At 35.6% G+C, this 16,964-nt stretch overlaps 1 protein-coding gene across 3 annotated transcripts in view; it reads left to right on the top strand.

Annotated features, from left to right (window-relative positions):
• npy1r (neuropeptide Y receptor Y1) overlaps positions 1-16,964 on the top strand; it is a 33,366-nt gene that overhangs the window by 9,838 nt on the left and 6,564 nt on the right. For all 3 annotated transcript variants that reach the window (XM_048197605.1, XM_048197606.1, XM_048197607.1), the window contains one exon: positions 4,498-5,333. In XM_048197605.1, the coding sequence (XP_048053562.1) occupies positions 4,608-5,333 (726 nt within the window). In that variant the 5' untranslated portion in view covers positions 4,498-4,607. The remainder of the gene's footprint in view (positions 1-4,497; positions 5,334-16,964) is intronic.

Genomic DNA, 16,964 nt, shown 5'->3' with positions numbered 1-16,964 from the left:
TGGATCGGACAAGCCTTCGTTCCCCACATGCATCAGTGAGCCTTGGCCGCCCATGACCCTGTCGCCGGTTCACCACTGTTCCTTCCTTGAGCCACTTTTAATAGATACTGACCACTGCAGACCAGGAACACCCCACAAGAGCTGCAGTTTTGGAGAAGCTCTGACCCAGTCGTCTAGCCATCACAATTTGGCCCTTGTCAAACTCACTCAAATCGTTACGCTTGCCCATTTTTCCTGCTTCTAACACATCAACTTTGAGGACAAAATGTTCACTTGCTGCCTAATATATTCCACCCACTAACAGGTGCCGTGATGAAGAGATAATCAGTGTTATTCACTTCACCTGTCAGCGGTCATAACGTTATGCCTGATCGGTGTATACAGAGATTGTATATTATAGGGAGATGAGAGGGTCTGTATCTCTTACCATTGGAGAAGGCGTAACGGTTAACTTAATCACGTGCAGCACCTCTCAGCCTATTGTGTAATGGCAGTGACATCAGTGCCCGCCATGCAAAACTCCTTCCCTGCGTACCGCCAGAGCCGGAGCGTTAGCATTAGCTGTTACTTTTTTTTGGCTAAAGGTTGCAGGCTTGCCTTCCAGTGGCTTTGGTGTATATTTGAATGGACTGGTGCATTAAGAATCCTTATCGTTTTTATTTTGTCTCACAAAAAAACAATAGCATGAAGTAATTATGGAACAACTTGAGGGTGAGTAAATAGTGACCGCATTATTATTTTTGGGTGACCGCATTATTATTTTTGGGTGAACTATGGACTAATTCCTGGGTAATGTGGACTACTGGCCTACTTAGGTCAGTTGGGAATTAACTTTGTGACCATCAACAATATAAGAAACATAGGACACTAGGACACTACACTTATATATGTGTATATATATACACTCTAAAAAATGCTGGGTTAAATATGGACAAACCCAGGGATTGGGTTGTTTTCACCCAGCCATTTTTTTCAACCAATTTTGGATTTATTTTTTTAGCCAGCAATGTAGTAATATAGTAAAAGGCATGTTTTTGCTCACCCCCAAATAGGGGCAATTTTGTGGGGTATTTTAAGCTGAAACTTCACCAGACCAGAGACTTATATTACATCTTGTGAAAGAGGGCATAATAGGTGCCCTTTAACCCAACCTGCTGGGTTTGTCCATATTTAACCCAACTTGGGTTGTTTTTACCCAGTACTTTTAGTGTATATATATATATATATATATATATATATATATATATATATATATATATATATATATATATATATATATATATATATATTATAGGCCTAATTTAAGATTTATGTGTGTAACAGTATGGCTGTGTATGACGATGGAGAATCATTGAAGAGACATCTTTATTTTTATTTTAAAAAAACAAAAACACGTAGGAGTACACAGAGAAACAACCACTCTTCCATAAACGATACAGGACAAAGAACTAAGAAAAACTCATGGCTTAAATACACATAGGAATTAATGAGCTAATTACCTGAACGAGGAATGAACGGTGAATTGAATCATTAATAAAGGGAACAAACTAATCAACTAATGACAGAGAACATAGGCAGACAGAAACAGAATATACATGTTACATTATTGAATTGCATTTTCCAGTTTTATATAAACAAACTAATAAACTAAATGTCATGTTTATGTTGTATACTCATAGTCACACATAAATGAAACAAGAATTCTGCACTCAAAGAAATCATTTTATTACTATTTGCATTTATTTGATTTTATTTAAATTAATTAAACTATTAATTTTATTGAGTGAAAAATGTATGGTTTGTGCAAGGCTGGCTGTGGAACAAGCAATTAGGGCTGGGCGATATATCGCATGCGATTGCAACGCGCATTTCGTCAGTAAAGCCGAAGGCGATTCATCTGCGATATGAACACGATATTGCGTAGCTTGTCAGTGAACTACGGTTCTGTCTATTAAATGCCGCTCCATTTGAAAGCAGGTGATGGCGATTTAGCGGTAATCAGGGAACCGGCTTTACTGATGAAATGCGCGTGACAATCGCATGCGATATATCGCCCAGCCCTACAAGCAATACTGAATTAGTTAAAATGAATGGGATTTAAACAAATCAGATTTATTGATGAGAAATATATAAACCTGGTTATTGTACATTTTGTATGAATTTTAATTACAATAAATTGTAATTTTAGGCTGAAATATTTTTTTTGAGTGTAGAGTGAAGAAAAGATGGCAAAAGAGAATTGAGACAGATCCTAAAACTAGGCACTGGACCATGTTACATTAAAGTTGCGATGTAGCAACAGATTTTTTTCTGGAAAAAAACCCAACAAATGATCCAAAAGATTAAAAAAATGTCAGGACATGGTTCAATCCATCAGTTGTTAATTGGATGGCGGGTCAAATAAGTAAATGAAACGAATGCATGGATGAATCATTCACAAGAAGATTGATAACATGCATTTAGAAATGTAGATGCCGACTTAAACAGTGTAACTTGTCTGGAAGGTTTTATGGCTTTTAACAGATTATTTCAAAAGACAAACAGACCTGTCAGATTGTCATTCAGTGAATGCTCTATTCTTTTGAAGCAAACATAACCCAGATATGTGTATGCATTAAATACCCAAGATACCCGAACAGCCAAGCGTCTTTCAACTTTCACAAAACATCTAAAGACATCTCTTCCATGAGCACTCGACTCAAACCTGCAAATGCAATAACACATTAAAAAACACCTTTCTTTCACTGCTTCTCACTTTTATCTCTGTTCTAGTGTGTAGTTCTCAGAAGAATCTTGGAACGTATTGCAGCACTTTTTATGTTACCACCTCCTTAAGATGAATTGCTCCTCATTTGTAAGTCACTTTAAATAAAAGAGTCTGTTAAATGATTAAAGATAAATGTCAGTGCGATAAGAGACTATTATTCACACAGTTTATATATTAATGAGGCTCCGCTGGAACATTAAACAATAGGGTGTAATATTTGTCATAGCATTTGCCATATGTTGTCCGTAACAATAAAATACACATATTCTTATGATAATTGTTAACTACCTTTGTACATTCCTTTGGTCCTAAGTGACATTGTGATTTTGAACAATTTCTCAGTAGCTGAAATCTAATTTAACGTCACTGGAATACATTTTTAATTCTCTGCACTCCTAATTAGATTTTCCTTTTACAGGCATGCAAAGACAAATGAATGACTCCTACTCCATCTTGACATTTAAGTACCTGCTTCAAATGCTTGCATATTCCCTTTGTAGCCCACTCTACTCTTATAAGGTCACTTTGTAGAACAGTACTGTCAAGGGAATACTCTGCACAGAGCATGTGAACGGCTTGCCATTTAGCCTCAGTCTACTGGGATTATCCGTTGTCTACGTATCCCATTGAATTCATGTGCAGGAGACTATTGTACTGTAAGCGAATTGGCCGACTATGAATAAGAAAGGTTAGTCAGAGATTCACGGCTGGGCTTTCTGTAATGTTTCGGTTGTTCGAATACATATTCATTCAATTTATTAACAATAACTGAACATGCTGAATTATAAACCATTGGATTTGAAGCATTGAATTTGGCTGCTGATAGAGACAGAAGAAGAGGGAGCAGGAGATGAAAGAACCAGAGACCTAAAAACAGGAGGCTTTGTCACCTCTGTTACCTTGACAACCTGCTTCACACTCTTGATATATAGACCAATACGAGTCATTCATAGAGTTTATGTCTGGAATGTGTCTGTGCTTACGTTTGGAAGTAAAATGACTTATAATTATGACATCTTTATGATGTCTATGTGTGATCATATAGTATATTAAAGAAGAAAATAGTTGTGTGGGTCAAATTGCAAATGGCTTAAACAACATATTAAATAATGTCTAAATGAATATGCAGTAAACATGCAGAAAGGGTTTAGGGGATAGAATATATCATTAGCTTACTATGAAAAAATTAGAAGTCATTGGAAAATGCCCTAGACGTGCGTGTGTGTGTGAGTGTAATATGCACTTGTCTGTGGGCAACGTGCCAAAATCAAATTGCTTTATTCATATTATTACCAGTAGCTCAGCCAGGAGTATTTGATGGCTTAATTTTAAATATACAAATAAAATGAATCACATGCCAAAATCTTAATTAACTTTTCAATTCCATGTACACCAACGCAGGCTTAATTATAGCTTTTAGAAATGGGAAACATTATTATTATTATTTAATATTAATAAATTGCCTGAGAAATGCTTTTGAATGATTCATAATTATTGCACAATTACATGTGCATTAGAGTGACTCACCCTTTAAAAGTGTAATAAAAGGCAAAGGAAATGAGTTCAATAACAAAGGTGATGCCAGAAGATTAAAATAACTCTTTATTAAATAAAACAGAAGGGAACATTTATTGATTTTTATAACTGGATAGATCCATAATCAAACATGATAGTCGAGACGTCTTGTCTTTTGTGAGTATTGATTTAAATGTTTTCTCATGTCCCTACAGTATGTTGTCAGAATTACAACATGGTCCTGGAAAGGTTGTTACCTGGAGGGAAGGAGTCTAAGATCACTTGATTTAAACCAACACCAAATAACCGCAGAGGAGGCGGAACAATGCCAGACTCAGCCCTGTTTCCACCAATTCCACCAGTCACTGCTCTGAACTGTTCCTTGGAACTATCGAATTGCTCTTTCGCTAACCTCTCCGCAATTGCATATGGTGACGAGTGCTACGGCAGCCACTCTTTGTTTGTTGTAATGGCAATTGCATACAGTGCTGTGGTACTGTTGGGTGTTGTGGGCAACCTAGCTCTCATCCTTGTCATTGCACGGCAACGGGAACTTCACAACGTCACAAACGTCTTAATCGCGAACCTCTCCGTTTCGGACCTGCTGATGTCCCTAGTGTGTCTGCCGTTTACCTTCATCTACACCTTTATGGACCACTGGGTGTTTGGCGCGGTCATGTGTAAACTCAACAGCCTGGTCCAGTGCTGCTCTGTCTCGGTGTCCATCTTCTCCTTGGTTCTGATTGCCATTGAGAGGCACCAGCTCATCCTGCACCCACGCGGATGGAGGCCCAGTCTGAACCATGCCTGCCTGGGCATCAGCCTCACCTGGGCCCTGGCTGTCCTCACTGCCACACCCTTTCTGTTGTTCTCCAGGGTGACAGATGCCCCTCTGAAGCAGCTTCCCTCAGTGTTTCAGGAGCAGTACAGGGGAAAGGTGGTGTGTGTGGAAGAGTGGCCCTCCAGAGAAATCAAGCTCACCTACACTACTGGCATGCTGGTGCTGCAGTATATCACTCCTCTCACCTTCATCTTCATCTGCTACCTGAAGGTAAGAACAGAATGAGGAGTAAGAAGAGGTCATATATTTGATTGTGTGCTTTTTTTTTATTGTTGACATACTGTGAGAGTGTAAATCTTCATGTACAACATAGCATAGTTTATATCAGTGGTTCTCAACTGGTTTGGCCATGGGACCCACATTTTCTCATGGTCATTAAAGGCCCACTGAAGTGCCTTGGAACTCACAGCTTTATTCACTGTGTTGACATAATTTCCAATGAAACAGTAAGAGAGAGTGAGATATACCTAGAACCCCCTCCCCTTTTTTCAAAATAGCCAGTAGCGTTTCTCGGCCTGAGTCGTTCAGCTTGTAAAACCCCATTTTCCTCATAATGTCTAACAGTTTCTCCTCCATATTACTCCAAATTCGCTCTCAGCGGTTCACGTAACACTAACGCGAAAACGGAGTACATTCGCGTCAATGGAAAGCATATTTACGCTGTCTGAATCGTTCCCTATCCTCTATATAGTGATCTTTGTGCAAATCACCATATAGAAACTAGTAAATGTGTGAACATATGACCGATTTCAGCTGCAGCTTCAGTGTGTGTTTATAGTGTAGGAGGGGGCGGGACTTCAGATTCTAGAGAGCATTTGATTGGACAGAAAATTTGATGAGAAGCTGAAGTCTGTGGTGATGTCATGAAAATCCTTGATCCATTTTTGCAGAAGTGAGAGACTGTAAGTTTTGAATGCTAATATATCTCTTAAATGTGAATTTTGTCATTGTTTGGAACATTCATAACCTTAAGACTAACATATTCATAGTAAAAGCTAAAAAACTTACATTTTGATTTCATGACCCAATTTTTTTTCCTTAAGAATTTGACCTTATTCCTAAACAAATATAAAAGGTTTTATAAATATTGCTCCTGATGAATAGCATGAGCATGATTACAGTCTCCTGGTAGTGGGACACTTGCACATGCTATTTGATAGCCTTTTTTCCCTAGCATACATTTAGTAATCATAAATTGAGCTTGAACATTCAAAATTCAATAACTATTCTATAACTTTTTACACTTTCCTTTTCTGAAGTGCTTTCACTTCTGCAATAAGCTTCTGAGTGTCTTCTTTAAAAAGAGACTAACCTTATGTCTGTGTTCCAAAGCACTAATAAATTAATTATATAATGATTTTAACTATTTTAGTTCACATCTAACAATTAATATGTTAAAGGGATTTTCCACCCCAAATTATGTCAGCATTTACTCATTCTCATGCAGGGGCGTTTCCTACGAGGAGGCAAGGGAGGCAGTGCCTCCTCAAAAAAAATAGGATGAGAAAATAATCCATATTACATATAAAACAACACAAATTATGACATTTAAAAAGAGCGAAAGTCATTCTAATTTCTTAAGGAACACTGCCCAACAGCGACACCCGCAGGTAAAGTTACAGCAGCAGTCATGCCTCCCTTTCCACTCATAGAGAACCATTAGACCCCTGGAGTGCGGTAGGTTTTGTGGGGGGTAATTGAGAATGAATGGAGGAAAATCACGTGAGAGGAGGCAGTGTCTCCATCATGGTGTGATTGGATTTAATAGGTTATGATTGGATATGTTTGGTTTGTGTGATAAATCCCGCCTCTTGTTGACGTGCACGTTCCGCGCGTCAGTTTGAATGAACAAATGATGGCATCAATGGGAAGACTAATTGAAAAGTATGTACACAGATCACCCAGTTAGATATCACCGCTTTATGTCACGTCAAAATCAAACTTGAAATGGACTGAAAGCATGATGACTGCGGGTTTTTTTTTTTGTGCAATCAGCTTGGTGAAATTAAAAATACATCTTCGTGTCTGTGACAGACGGTGTTTACGGAGCATGACTGATGATCCTAAATAGCCTAAGTTGACTATTAAAACGAAAAACATCAATACACAAATAAAATATATTGTTTAAATTGTTACAGCCTTTAGTTAGGCTATTATTTTGGAATGAATGTAGAAATGCTTAAAACACTAACTTGATGAGATTGACTTGGCTTTGATAAACAGAACATTTATTACAATAAATTGTTAATGTAAAATTACAAAATAGAATTGTATTTGGTTTCTTTTTTCTTCTTTGATGTAATGTAAAGTAATGTTCATTTAACAAGGAAGATGTGTCAACGTTAAGAGTAATGCACATGAATTTATATTGATTCATAAATAAATAAAAAATGCCACTTCGTTTCAGAACACCACTGCACGCCACTGTTCTCATGTCATTGCAAACCTGTATGCATTTCTCTATGGAACACAAAAGAAAATATTTTGAAGAATGTTGGTAATCAAATAGTTTTGGTTTCTTTGACTTCAATCATTCTATAAAATTAGAATGAAAAAATGAATGAGAACTATAGAGATATAGAGAATATAGGGTTTATAGAGAATATTTCAGATGTAATGCAAAATTTAAAAAAAGTCACACTCATGTTGTTACAAACTCATTTGCTGTTAATTTATTTTATACAGAACATAATAGTAGATATTTTCCATACAGTGATTTTATTACAAGTTTATATTGACCTCGTGCTGAACTCATTATTCACTGATCGAATTCACTAATCAGATATGCCACATATGCTGCATGTTGGGCGTCAGTAGCATCAGACGTCATTAGACCTTGAGTGTCTCTTAACCGAGTGTTGTGATGTAATACCCTAGACGTCATCATAAACAAAATATTTGATTTGAGAGCTGCTGCCGAGATCAAGATGATCAGAGTATTAATTACTTAAGCTATCGTATTGCTTCAGAAGACTTGTAATATAGTGCATGAATCATATAGACCAATTTAACAGTGCTTTTTTGACTCTTGCAACTTAAAGTCTGTGGTCACTATGTAAGTTTGTTTTATGGAAAAAATCAATGTCACATTTCTTTAAAAGCTCTTATTTTATCTTCTTCTAAAAATAATTATACAGGTTTAGAATGTCATGAGGGGGAGTAATCACAGGGGTGAACTATTCCTTTAACTAAAGTCTCCAATCTCATTGCAGTCTGAGTGAGAACGGAATATTGCAATATTATAGAAGTCTCATACTGTATATTATTTTTCTTTACTATTTACTTTAGAATACTATCTGATGTTGAGAAGTGGATTTTCTTTCTGTTATAACACAGAAATGAATACAATTTCCCATGGTTCTGAATAATGTAACATAATCTAACACTAAATAATAATTTTAGGGGTGCTGCAGGAATGCTCAATTCTCTGTCAGGACTGTCTGTGGGCTGTGGAGAGCCCAATTTATTCTATATTCTTGTGTTATCTGAACAGAACAGAATAAATGCCTCCTACAACATCCTGACTGGTGTATCACAGCCTGGTACTCGTCTCTTGTGGAAAAACTAGGACATTTAAGCAGATATACGATTGTTGCTCCTTTCTCGTCACTGGGGAGTTCAGCTTATGTCTGACCAGTGAGGTTAGGGATCGGTGAGATGTCACTGAGAGCTTTGTAGAATGACATTTATTCAGGCTTATCTAAGTACTTATTTGTAAATGTTAAGCAGGCATAGATTTCAATTTAATAGTCAGTAGTTATCCATCAGAAACAGCATAAGAGTCAAAAATGAAGTCTAAAGGTAAGGTGATGAACTAAGTAAGGAGAAAAATTAATTGTTTTTATCAATCTTATACTAATGTGCATAATTCAGATGCTTGTAATGTGTAAAGATGTATTTTGAATTTTCTTTCATGTGTGGTAGCTTAGGCCAGGGGTTTTCAAACCTTTTTGATGCACAGGAACCCCAAATGATGATTCCTTTGTGAGGCACCGCCTTACTCAAATATGTATTATATAGTATTATTAGGCAACATTTTTTGGCAAAATATTAACCATTATTTAAAAGGGTCATGAACTGCGTTGTTTAATTGTTTTATAATGTTTCCTTGGGTGCACTTATAATGTTAGTATGCTTTTTACATCAAAAATCATCATAATTTAGAAATAAAAGGCATTTTTCTGACCCAGATTTTAGCCCTCTTGTTTGAATGCTCTGTTTTAAAGGTCCCGTTCTTCGTGATCCCATGTTTCAAACTTTAGTTAGTGTGTAATGTTGTTGTTAGAGTATAAATAAAATCTGTAAAATTTTAAAGCTCAAAGTTCAATGCCAAGCGAGATATTTTATTTAACAGAAGTCGCCTACATCGAACGGCCAGTTTGGACTACATCCCTCTACTTCCTTCTTTAATGACGTCACTAAAACAGTTTTTTGACTAACCTCCGCCCACAGGAATACACAAGAGTTGCGTTTGTAGAGTGTGTTTGTCGCCATGTCGTCGAAACGCTGTTATTTTCATCCCGCAGTCCAATCACCGGGTCTGATTCCGGCTCAAATTGATAGGGTAAATTAAAGACATGTTTACAATAACACTGAGCGCGTGCATCTCCACGTTATGGTAAGAGGCGTGACTTTTCCGGGCACGGTGCGCTCAGAGCTGTCGAATCACAACACAGGAACCGCTGGCACAATCAGAACTCGTTACGTATTTCTGAAGGAGGGACTTCATAGAACAAGGAAGTCATCAGCCCGTTTTTATGACAGTGGAAACAGCGGTATACAGATAAGTCAATTATGTGAAAAATACTGTTTTTTTTTTACACGCGAAACATGAACACATGTTATATTGCACACTATAAACACAATCAAAGCTTCAAAAAACCATGAAAAACGGGACCTTTAAGGGGCGTGTCTGCTGTGAGACTTCAGTGTAAACGCCCACTGCTGTGATTGGCTAACATCTTTCCATTTGAAATAGTTAAGTATTACTCTCTCGAAAACTTTTAGCACATTTTTACTATTACAGCTTTCAAGGTTAACTAATCGTGAAAAGTGTTGCATTACATTTATAGCTATGGCAATAGAACATTGTAGCCGATCAAAGACATGTTGTTGAGCACATGAAAGCAGTGATCTTGTCATTGCAACTCAATTTCTGCACACTAACTAATGCTTTCATCGTCACAATACAAACGCATTGTAACTAAGAGATTCATTGGATAAAACGGGAGTTTTAGCGCATGTCCAGAACAGTCACTGATAAACTCACGCTGTTTGATTGACAGCTCTAGTGATTGTAAAGGGAGCGTTCTTTGATCGTTTCTTTATTTAATTTAATCACTGTTTAAATAACAGATTATTTTCATCCTACTAGCTACTCTGACACATAGACAAAGAACATCTGACTGTACATGAATCATTACATATCAGATCAGGCATTAGAATTAACAGTTACTTACATGTTGTTGCATTACTGTTGAGTCCATATCGCAAATCCTGCGTCGAAATGCGATTGATTTACCAAAGAATCCACAGTGAAATCGCAAATAAATAAAGCTCAACTGAGACATTCACATTGTTAAAAATAAATAACCATATTCCTAGAATAAGGATCCTTTGAAAGGTAATGTTATTCTTGTCCTGTATCACTATTCTCTCCTCCTCATTTCACTAACACGCCAGTGGGCGGGGCTAATGTTGAAATGATGAAGTTCGGCATTGATTTCTTCTATGGAGGCGGGGTTTCACCTATCTATGATAGGCACAATCCAGGATCAGGTCGTTTGATGGGCCTGGTATAAATAAAAGCTTTTATTGCACTAACTTAGTTCTGAAACGTACAGGATATTCTTATAGTACGATGACCTCTTATATATCAAAAGCTCAAGGAAAAGTTGATTTCTCAATTCATGACACCTTTAAGCAAATTCACATTCAGTGTATTCTATAAACACCCTCTTTTCATCATCCAGTCAAATCCCAAATAGATAAAATCAACACTTTTTCTTACTTTTTTTTTTACTCTGAAATACTGCTCATTACCAGTTGTGGGAGTAACAGATTACAAGTAACACAAGTTACGTAATCAGATTACTTTTTTCAAGTAACAAGTAATGCATTACTTTTAAATTTTCGACAAAATATCTGATATACTTTTTCAAATAAGTAATGCAAGTTACTTTGTTTTCCCATTTATTGTCTGACAGCTCTCCTGTCCCCATGTTGAAATTGTGAGCATGCATTTACTCATCTCACTTGCACAATAACAGATTCAGTATTCCTCAAAATGAATAAAAACTGAAATGCTAACTAAAATATAGAATATTATGCAAACCTGCAATAATTAAATAGCTAAATAATTAAATAATACAAATATACTTTATAATCTCACTTTATTAACCAATGTCTTTGCTGAAAAGCAAAAATGACTTTAGATAAATATCACCTTTTTTTCTTTTTTCTTTTTATTGCTGAAGAGTGTTGAAATTTCTTCTCATGTGTCATTCCACTGTTGGTGTGAAATGGGCCTTTACATTTGCCAAAAATATAACTTTTTTTGGTATTAAAGAATTAGTTTCCTGATAATTTATTCATCCCCATGTCATCCAAGATGTTCATGTCTTTCTTTTTTCAGTCAAAAAGAAATGTAAGATTTTTGAGGAAAACATTCCAGGATTTTTCTCCATATAGTGGGCTTCAACTGGGAGCAACGGGTTGAAGGTCCAAATTGCAGTTTCAGTGCAGCTTCAAAAGGGCTCTACACGATCCCAGCCAAGCAATAAGGTCCTTGTCAAGCAAAACAATCGGTCATTTTCTAAAAAAAACGTAACGTAATTCGTTACTTTCCATAAAAAGTAACTAACACGATTAGTTACAATATTGCAATGCATTACTTTTAAAACTCACTTTCCCCAACACTGCTCATTACAGAACTAAGATGACAATTCATATTGACTTTTTAAGACTAGAGACAAGTGCAGACACAAAACTATTTCAATAGAATAGCAGTCTTAGAAATGCAATCAAACAAACACACACAAACAATCAAAAAGGCATGTCTCTTCTGGTCTGCTGTACTGTCGAAAGATTATTGCTGAGGTATTTTTGTCCTAGAATCTAGTTGCTTTGGTCATATAGCTCAGTGAAACAGAGAGTATGTTCTGACTGAACATGACCAGCAGCCAACATGACCTGCCACATCAGCTCATTGCCAACACAAACCCAGTACTGCAGGTTTTGAAAGAGAAGGGAGAGACAGTGGGATTGGTCAGAGAATGGCAGAATAAATGAGAGTGAGATAGAAGATGAGAAGAAAGTGCCTGTGCAAAAACTGATCATTTGAAAATTCAAAGACCTCCAAGATCACAAGAATGAGTCATAATCGCACCCCTGACAAGGGTACAAAAATAGAAGTAATAATAATAATAATAAAGAAACCGGGAGAAATGCGACAATACAAAGGATTTGAAATTTTATGATATGTGAAAGAATGGCATAAATGAAAAGAAAGATTCATGTGACAAGCTCCAGCTTCCCAGTAATGGGTTTAATATGGAGATTATTATGCTAATAGAGTTGTAAAAATTAAAATGCGTGTGTGGGGTGACAGAATGAGCATTCTGCCATCACTGTGATGAGTGTTTGCTGTTCAGATTGTCAAGTGCTGTTGAGCGTTTGTTGGTGTTCAAGTGAAATGACCGAATTTTGTCAAGGATGCTTGTCACTTTTACACCCAATTAACCACGGGCGGTTAGTTCAAAAATGGAACAGCACTTACACCCACTTGCTCTCTCTCTTTCTCCCTCTTCCTCATCTCTGCCGTTAAAAAACGTGCTTTTTTTGTGGTTTGGACCAAACTGTGTCACAGAAAAAAAGAACTTTTCACACTCTTGCTATTTTATTTAATTTGTCTAGTTACAACTTATGTCCAACAGTGGACATTCATGAATTTTTGTCATTTTTAAAAAAAGAAAACCATGAAAATTCCCACTACATCTCAAATGATGTAGTGTGTTTGATAGCATACTGTGGTGGAAATAATGATGGAAATCACATTTTGAACATTTTTAGATTTTTTGTTGTTGTTGTTATCTTATTTGTCTCATTCAAAGGTCTCATTTAAATTAATATTTTCAAACTTTTTGGATAATTTGCTAAAGATTAATTGGAAATGATGCACAAAAACAATATTATGTGTGATATTTACCTTGATTTTTTTTATTTTGTGTGTGTGTGTGTGTTCTAAACACATTGTCTCTCTCATATTTAATCTCAATTACTTTCATCTCCTTGGTAAATAATTATACAGATGATGGCACAAACTTTGGACGGATTTTTTTTTCTAAAAATTATATTTCATTTAGTTGCAAGAAAAAGTATGTGAACCACTTGGATCTTTGAAAATGTGCAAAATTTTAACAAAATAAGAGAGATCATACAAAATGCATGTTGTTTTTTATTTAGTACTGTCCTGAGTAAGATATTTTACATAAAAGATGTTTACATATAATCCATAAGACAAAAAAATAGCTGAATTTATTAAAATGACCCAGTTCAAAAGTTTGTGAACCATTGATTCTTAATACTGTGTGTGGTTACCTGGATGATCTACGACTGTTTTTTTTTTTTTTTTTTTTTTTTGTGATGGTTGTTCATGGTCCTGCAGGTCCTGCAGATTCTTCAGTTTTCCACCATCTTTTGCATATCTGAACCCTTTACAACAGTGACTGTATGATTTTGAGATCCATCTTTTCACACTGAGGACAACTGAGGGACTCAGTTAAAAAAAGGTTCAAACATTCACTGATGCTTCAGAAGGAAACACGATGCATTAAGAGTTGGGGGGTGAAAACTTTTGAACAGGATGAAGAGGTCCAAATTTTTCGCTTGAATATCATTTTTTTTTCATTTAGTACTGCCCTTTGACAGAAGATACTTGCATGTTTCCCGGAAGACAAATTAAATACAATTTACCTTGATCTTCAAATTCCAAATGTTTTCACCCCCCATCTATTAATGCATCATGTTTTTTTTTCTAGAGCATCAGTGAATGTTTGAACCTTTTTTAATAGTTGTGTTTGAGTCTCTCAGTTGTCCTCAGTGTGAAAAGACGGATCTCAAAATCATTCAGTCACTGCTGTAAAGGGTTCAAATATGCAAAAAAAAAAAAAAAAAATGCTGGAAAACTGAAGAATCTGCAGGACCTGGAGATCTGCAGGACCTGGAGAATTCAGCTTTTTTTTTTTTGTCTTGTGGATTATATGTAAACATCTTTTATGTAAAATATCTCACTCAGGACAGTACTAAATAAAAAATAACATGCATTTTGTATTATCTCCTTATTTTGTTAAAATTATTAACATTTTCACAGATTCTGCAAGTGGTTCACATACTTTTTCTTGCAACTGTATATATGTATATATGTGTATTTTAAATTGATAGAAATAATTTCCACAAAATAAACACTGAAATGGTTCATAATTATTTTAAAGTAAATCATATCTTTATAATGGATTTTCATATTTTAAAATTGCAAACAGGGTAAAACAATAAAACCAAAGTATCAAATATAAATGATGAAGGGTTTGTAAACGATTTTCAAGACCATGCTGCAAGTTGAAGAAACAACTACAAATATTACAGTTTAATGATAAAAATAAGAAGTGCAACTAACACAATAAGTGTTAAAATAACACTTATTTTACATAATATTTACTTCAAATTCACTACAATAATTAAAAAACAGAAAAAGTGCACTATTCACTGCAGTCTTTTGTAATCTCAAAATGGCCACATACCAGCCAATTAATCACCCTGGCCAATATTTTGGTCTACCACTACCACAGAGAATGACTAAAGCATTTATATTCATTTGGATCCTTAGGTGCTACTGTCTTCCAACCATCCCACGGTCCAATACTTCAGAATGTGATGCCAACAAAGATTCTGGCTGTCCGGTCAGGGCAGCAACTGTCGAATTGCATCAGATCAGCCTCTCTCTGTATGAGCCAACGACTTTATGAGTCCTAATGACTGAGGGACTTTTTTATGTTCAGCTGTCAGTAAAATTGACCTAGAATCACATTTAATCAGCCCGTTAAACAAAGCCAGTTTTCCATGGAAAATTATTTGGATATGGATACAAACCAACAAATTACAAACCATACTATACAAATTCACTATTCCAGTCTGGCTAATGCTGGCTTTCAAATGTGAGCTGAAGTAAATAATAAGTTACAGATAAACACTTGCATCTCAGTCTGTGTATTCATCCTCTCTCTCTGCCTCTGGGTTTTGTGTCATGCAGTTATTTCAGGTCACAGGACTCTGTGCCAGTGCTGCCATTCATCAAATAAAGAGAGAGAACAAAAACAGAGGAAAGTAGAGCTAGAAATAAGAAGGAGGGAAAAGTCTGGAGTCAGTTGTGTTTGGAAGACTCTGATCTGTTGGCATCTAATGAACTAATGATTAATTCATTTATCTTGTCTCGCTAATGCATATGCATGTGTGCACATGGTGGGCGGAGCTTGTACAGATGTTCTGTTCTAAGTGGACAGAATGCTTTTACATCATTAGGAAAGAAAGAAAGGCAAGGCTTTTGAGAATGGCTCCATCCCATAGCTATAAACAAAATCACACAGCTAAACATTAATGCCACTGCACAAATTATTCAATAACTTTCAGTAATTGCCTTTTGGAACCAAACATAAAGACTAACATTTTGTGGTATATTTATAATATTTTATCAGTGTTCTACTTTTGTTTATCTTCAGAACACAAATTAAGATATTTTTCATAAAATCCGATGGCTCACTGAGGCCTGCATTTCCAGCAAGACAATTAACACTTTCAATGCCCAGAAAGCTACTAAAGACGTATTTAAAACAGTTCATGTGATTTCAAAACACTGCTTCATGAAGCTTCGAAGCTTTACGAATCTTTTGTTTCGAATTCAGAGTTCAGAGCGTGTATCAAACTGCCAAAGTCATGCCCCCCAGTGGTGAACCATTGAAATTTTCGTAAAGCTTCGAAGTTTCATAAAGCAGTGTTTTGAAATTGCCCATAACTAGATATTGTTGAATAAAGTCATTATTTTGTTTTATTTGGCACACAAAAAGTATTCCCATCACTTCATAACATTAAGGTTGAACCACTGTAGTCACATGGACTGTTTTAAATATGTCTTTAGTAGCTTTTTGGGCATTGAAAGTGTTAATTGTCTTGCTGGCAATGCAGGCCTCACTGAGGCATCAGATTTTCTGAAAAATATCTTAATTTGTGTTCCGAAGACGAACAAAGGTCTTACGGGTGTGGAACAACATGAGGTCAAGTAATTAATGACAGAATTTTCATTTTTGGGTGAACTAACCCTTTAAATACAATTTCTGTTTGTAAGTGGCTACTTGTGTGTTTACTGGGACATTTGAAGAACCTGTAACAACATATACAGTAACAGTGTTATATTAGTATTATTTAAATGCCATTATTTATTTATTATTTTGAATCAGTTTTTGTTTATAGTTTCAGTTCTCATTTTATTTTTAATTTAGGTTTTAGTCAGTTTGCTTTTATAATTTAGTTTTGTTTTAGTTTACTTAAACTTAAACTTAGTTATTTCAGTTAGTTTCCAAGGGAACATTTCTAATTTTTTCTATTTCTACTTTTTTAGGTTTAAGTTTTTAATCTATTTATGTTCTATTTTATTAGTTCTTTTTCAGTAAACAAAAAGATTTTTAACAGATTTAGATTGAATTATCATGTGGGGGTTTAAACATTCATTATAGAGGCCAAAAAGAATCTACACTAAAATGTTGTAAAGTTGCCCTTTGTCATTACTCTCCT

The sequence above is a fragment of the Megalobrama amblycephala genome, linkage group LG7 (genome assembly GCF_018812025.1).
Source record: "Megalobrama amblycephala isolate DHTTF-2021 linkage group LG7, ASM1881202v1, whole genome shotgun sequence".
NCBI classification, from domain to species: domain Eukaryota; kingdom Metazoa; phylum Chordata; class Actinopteri; order Cypriniformes; family Xenocyprididae; genus Megalobrama; species Megalobrama amblycephala.
This window is presented reverse-complemented; position numbering and strand designations above follow the sequence as displayed.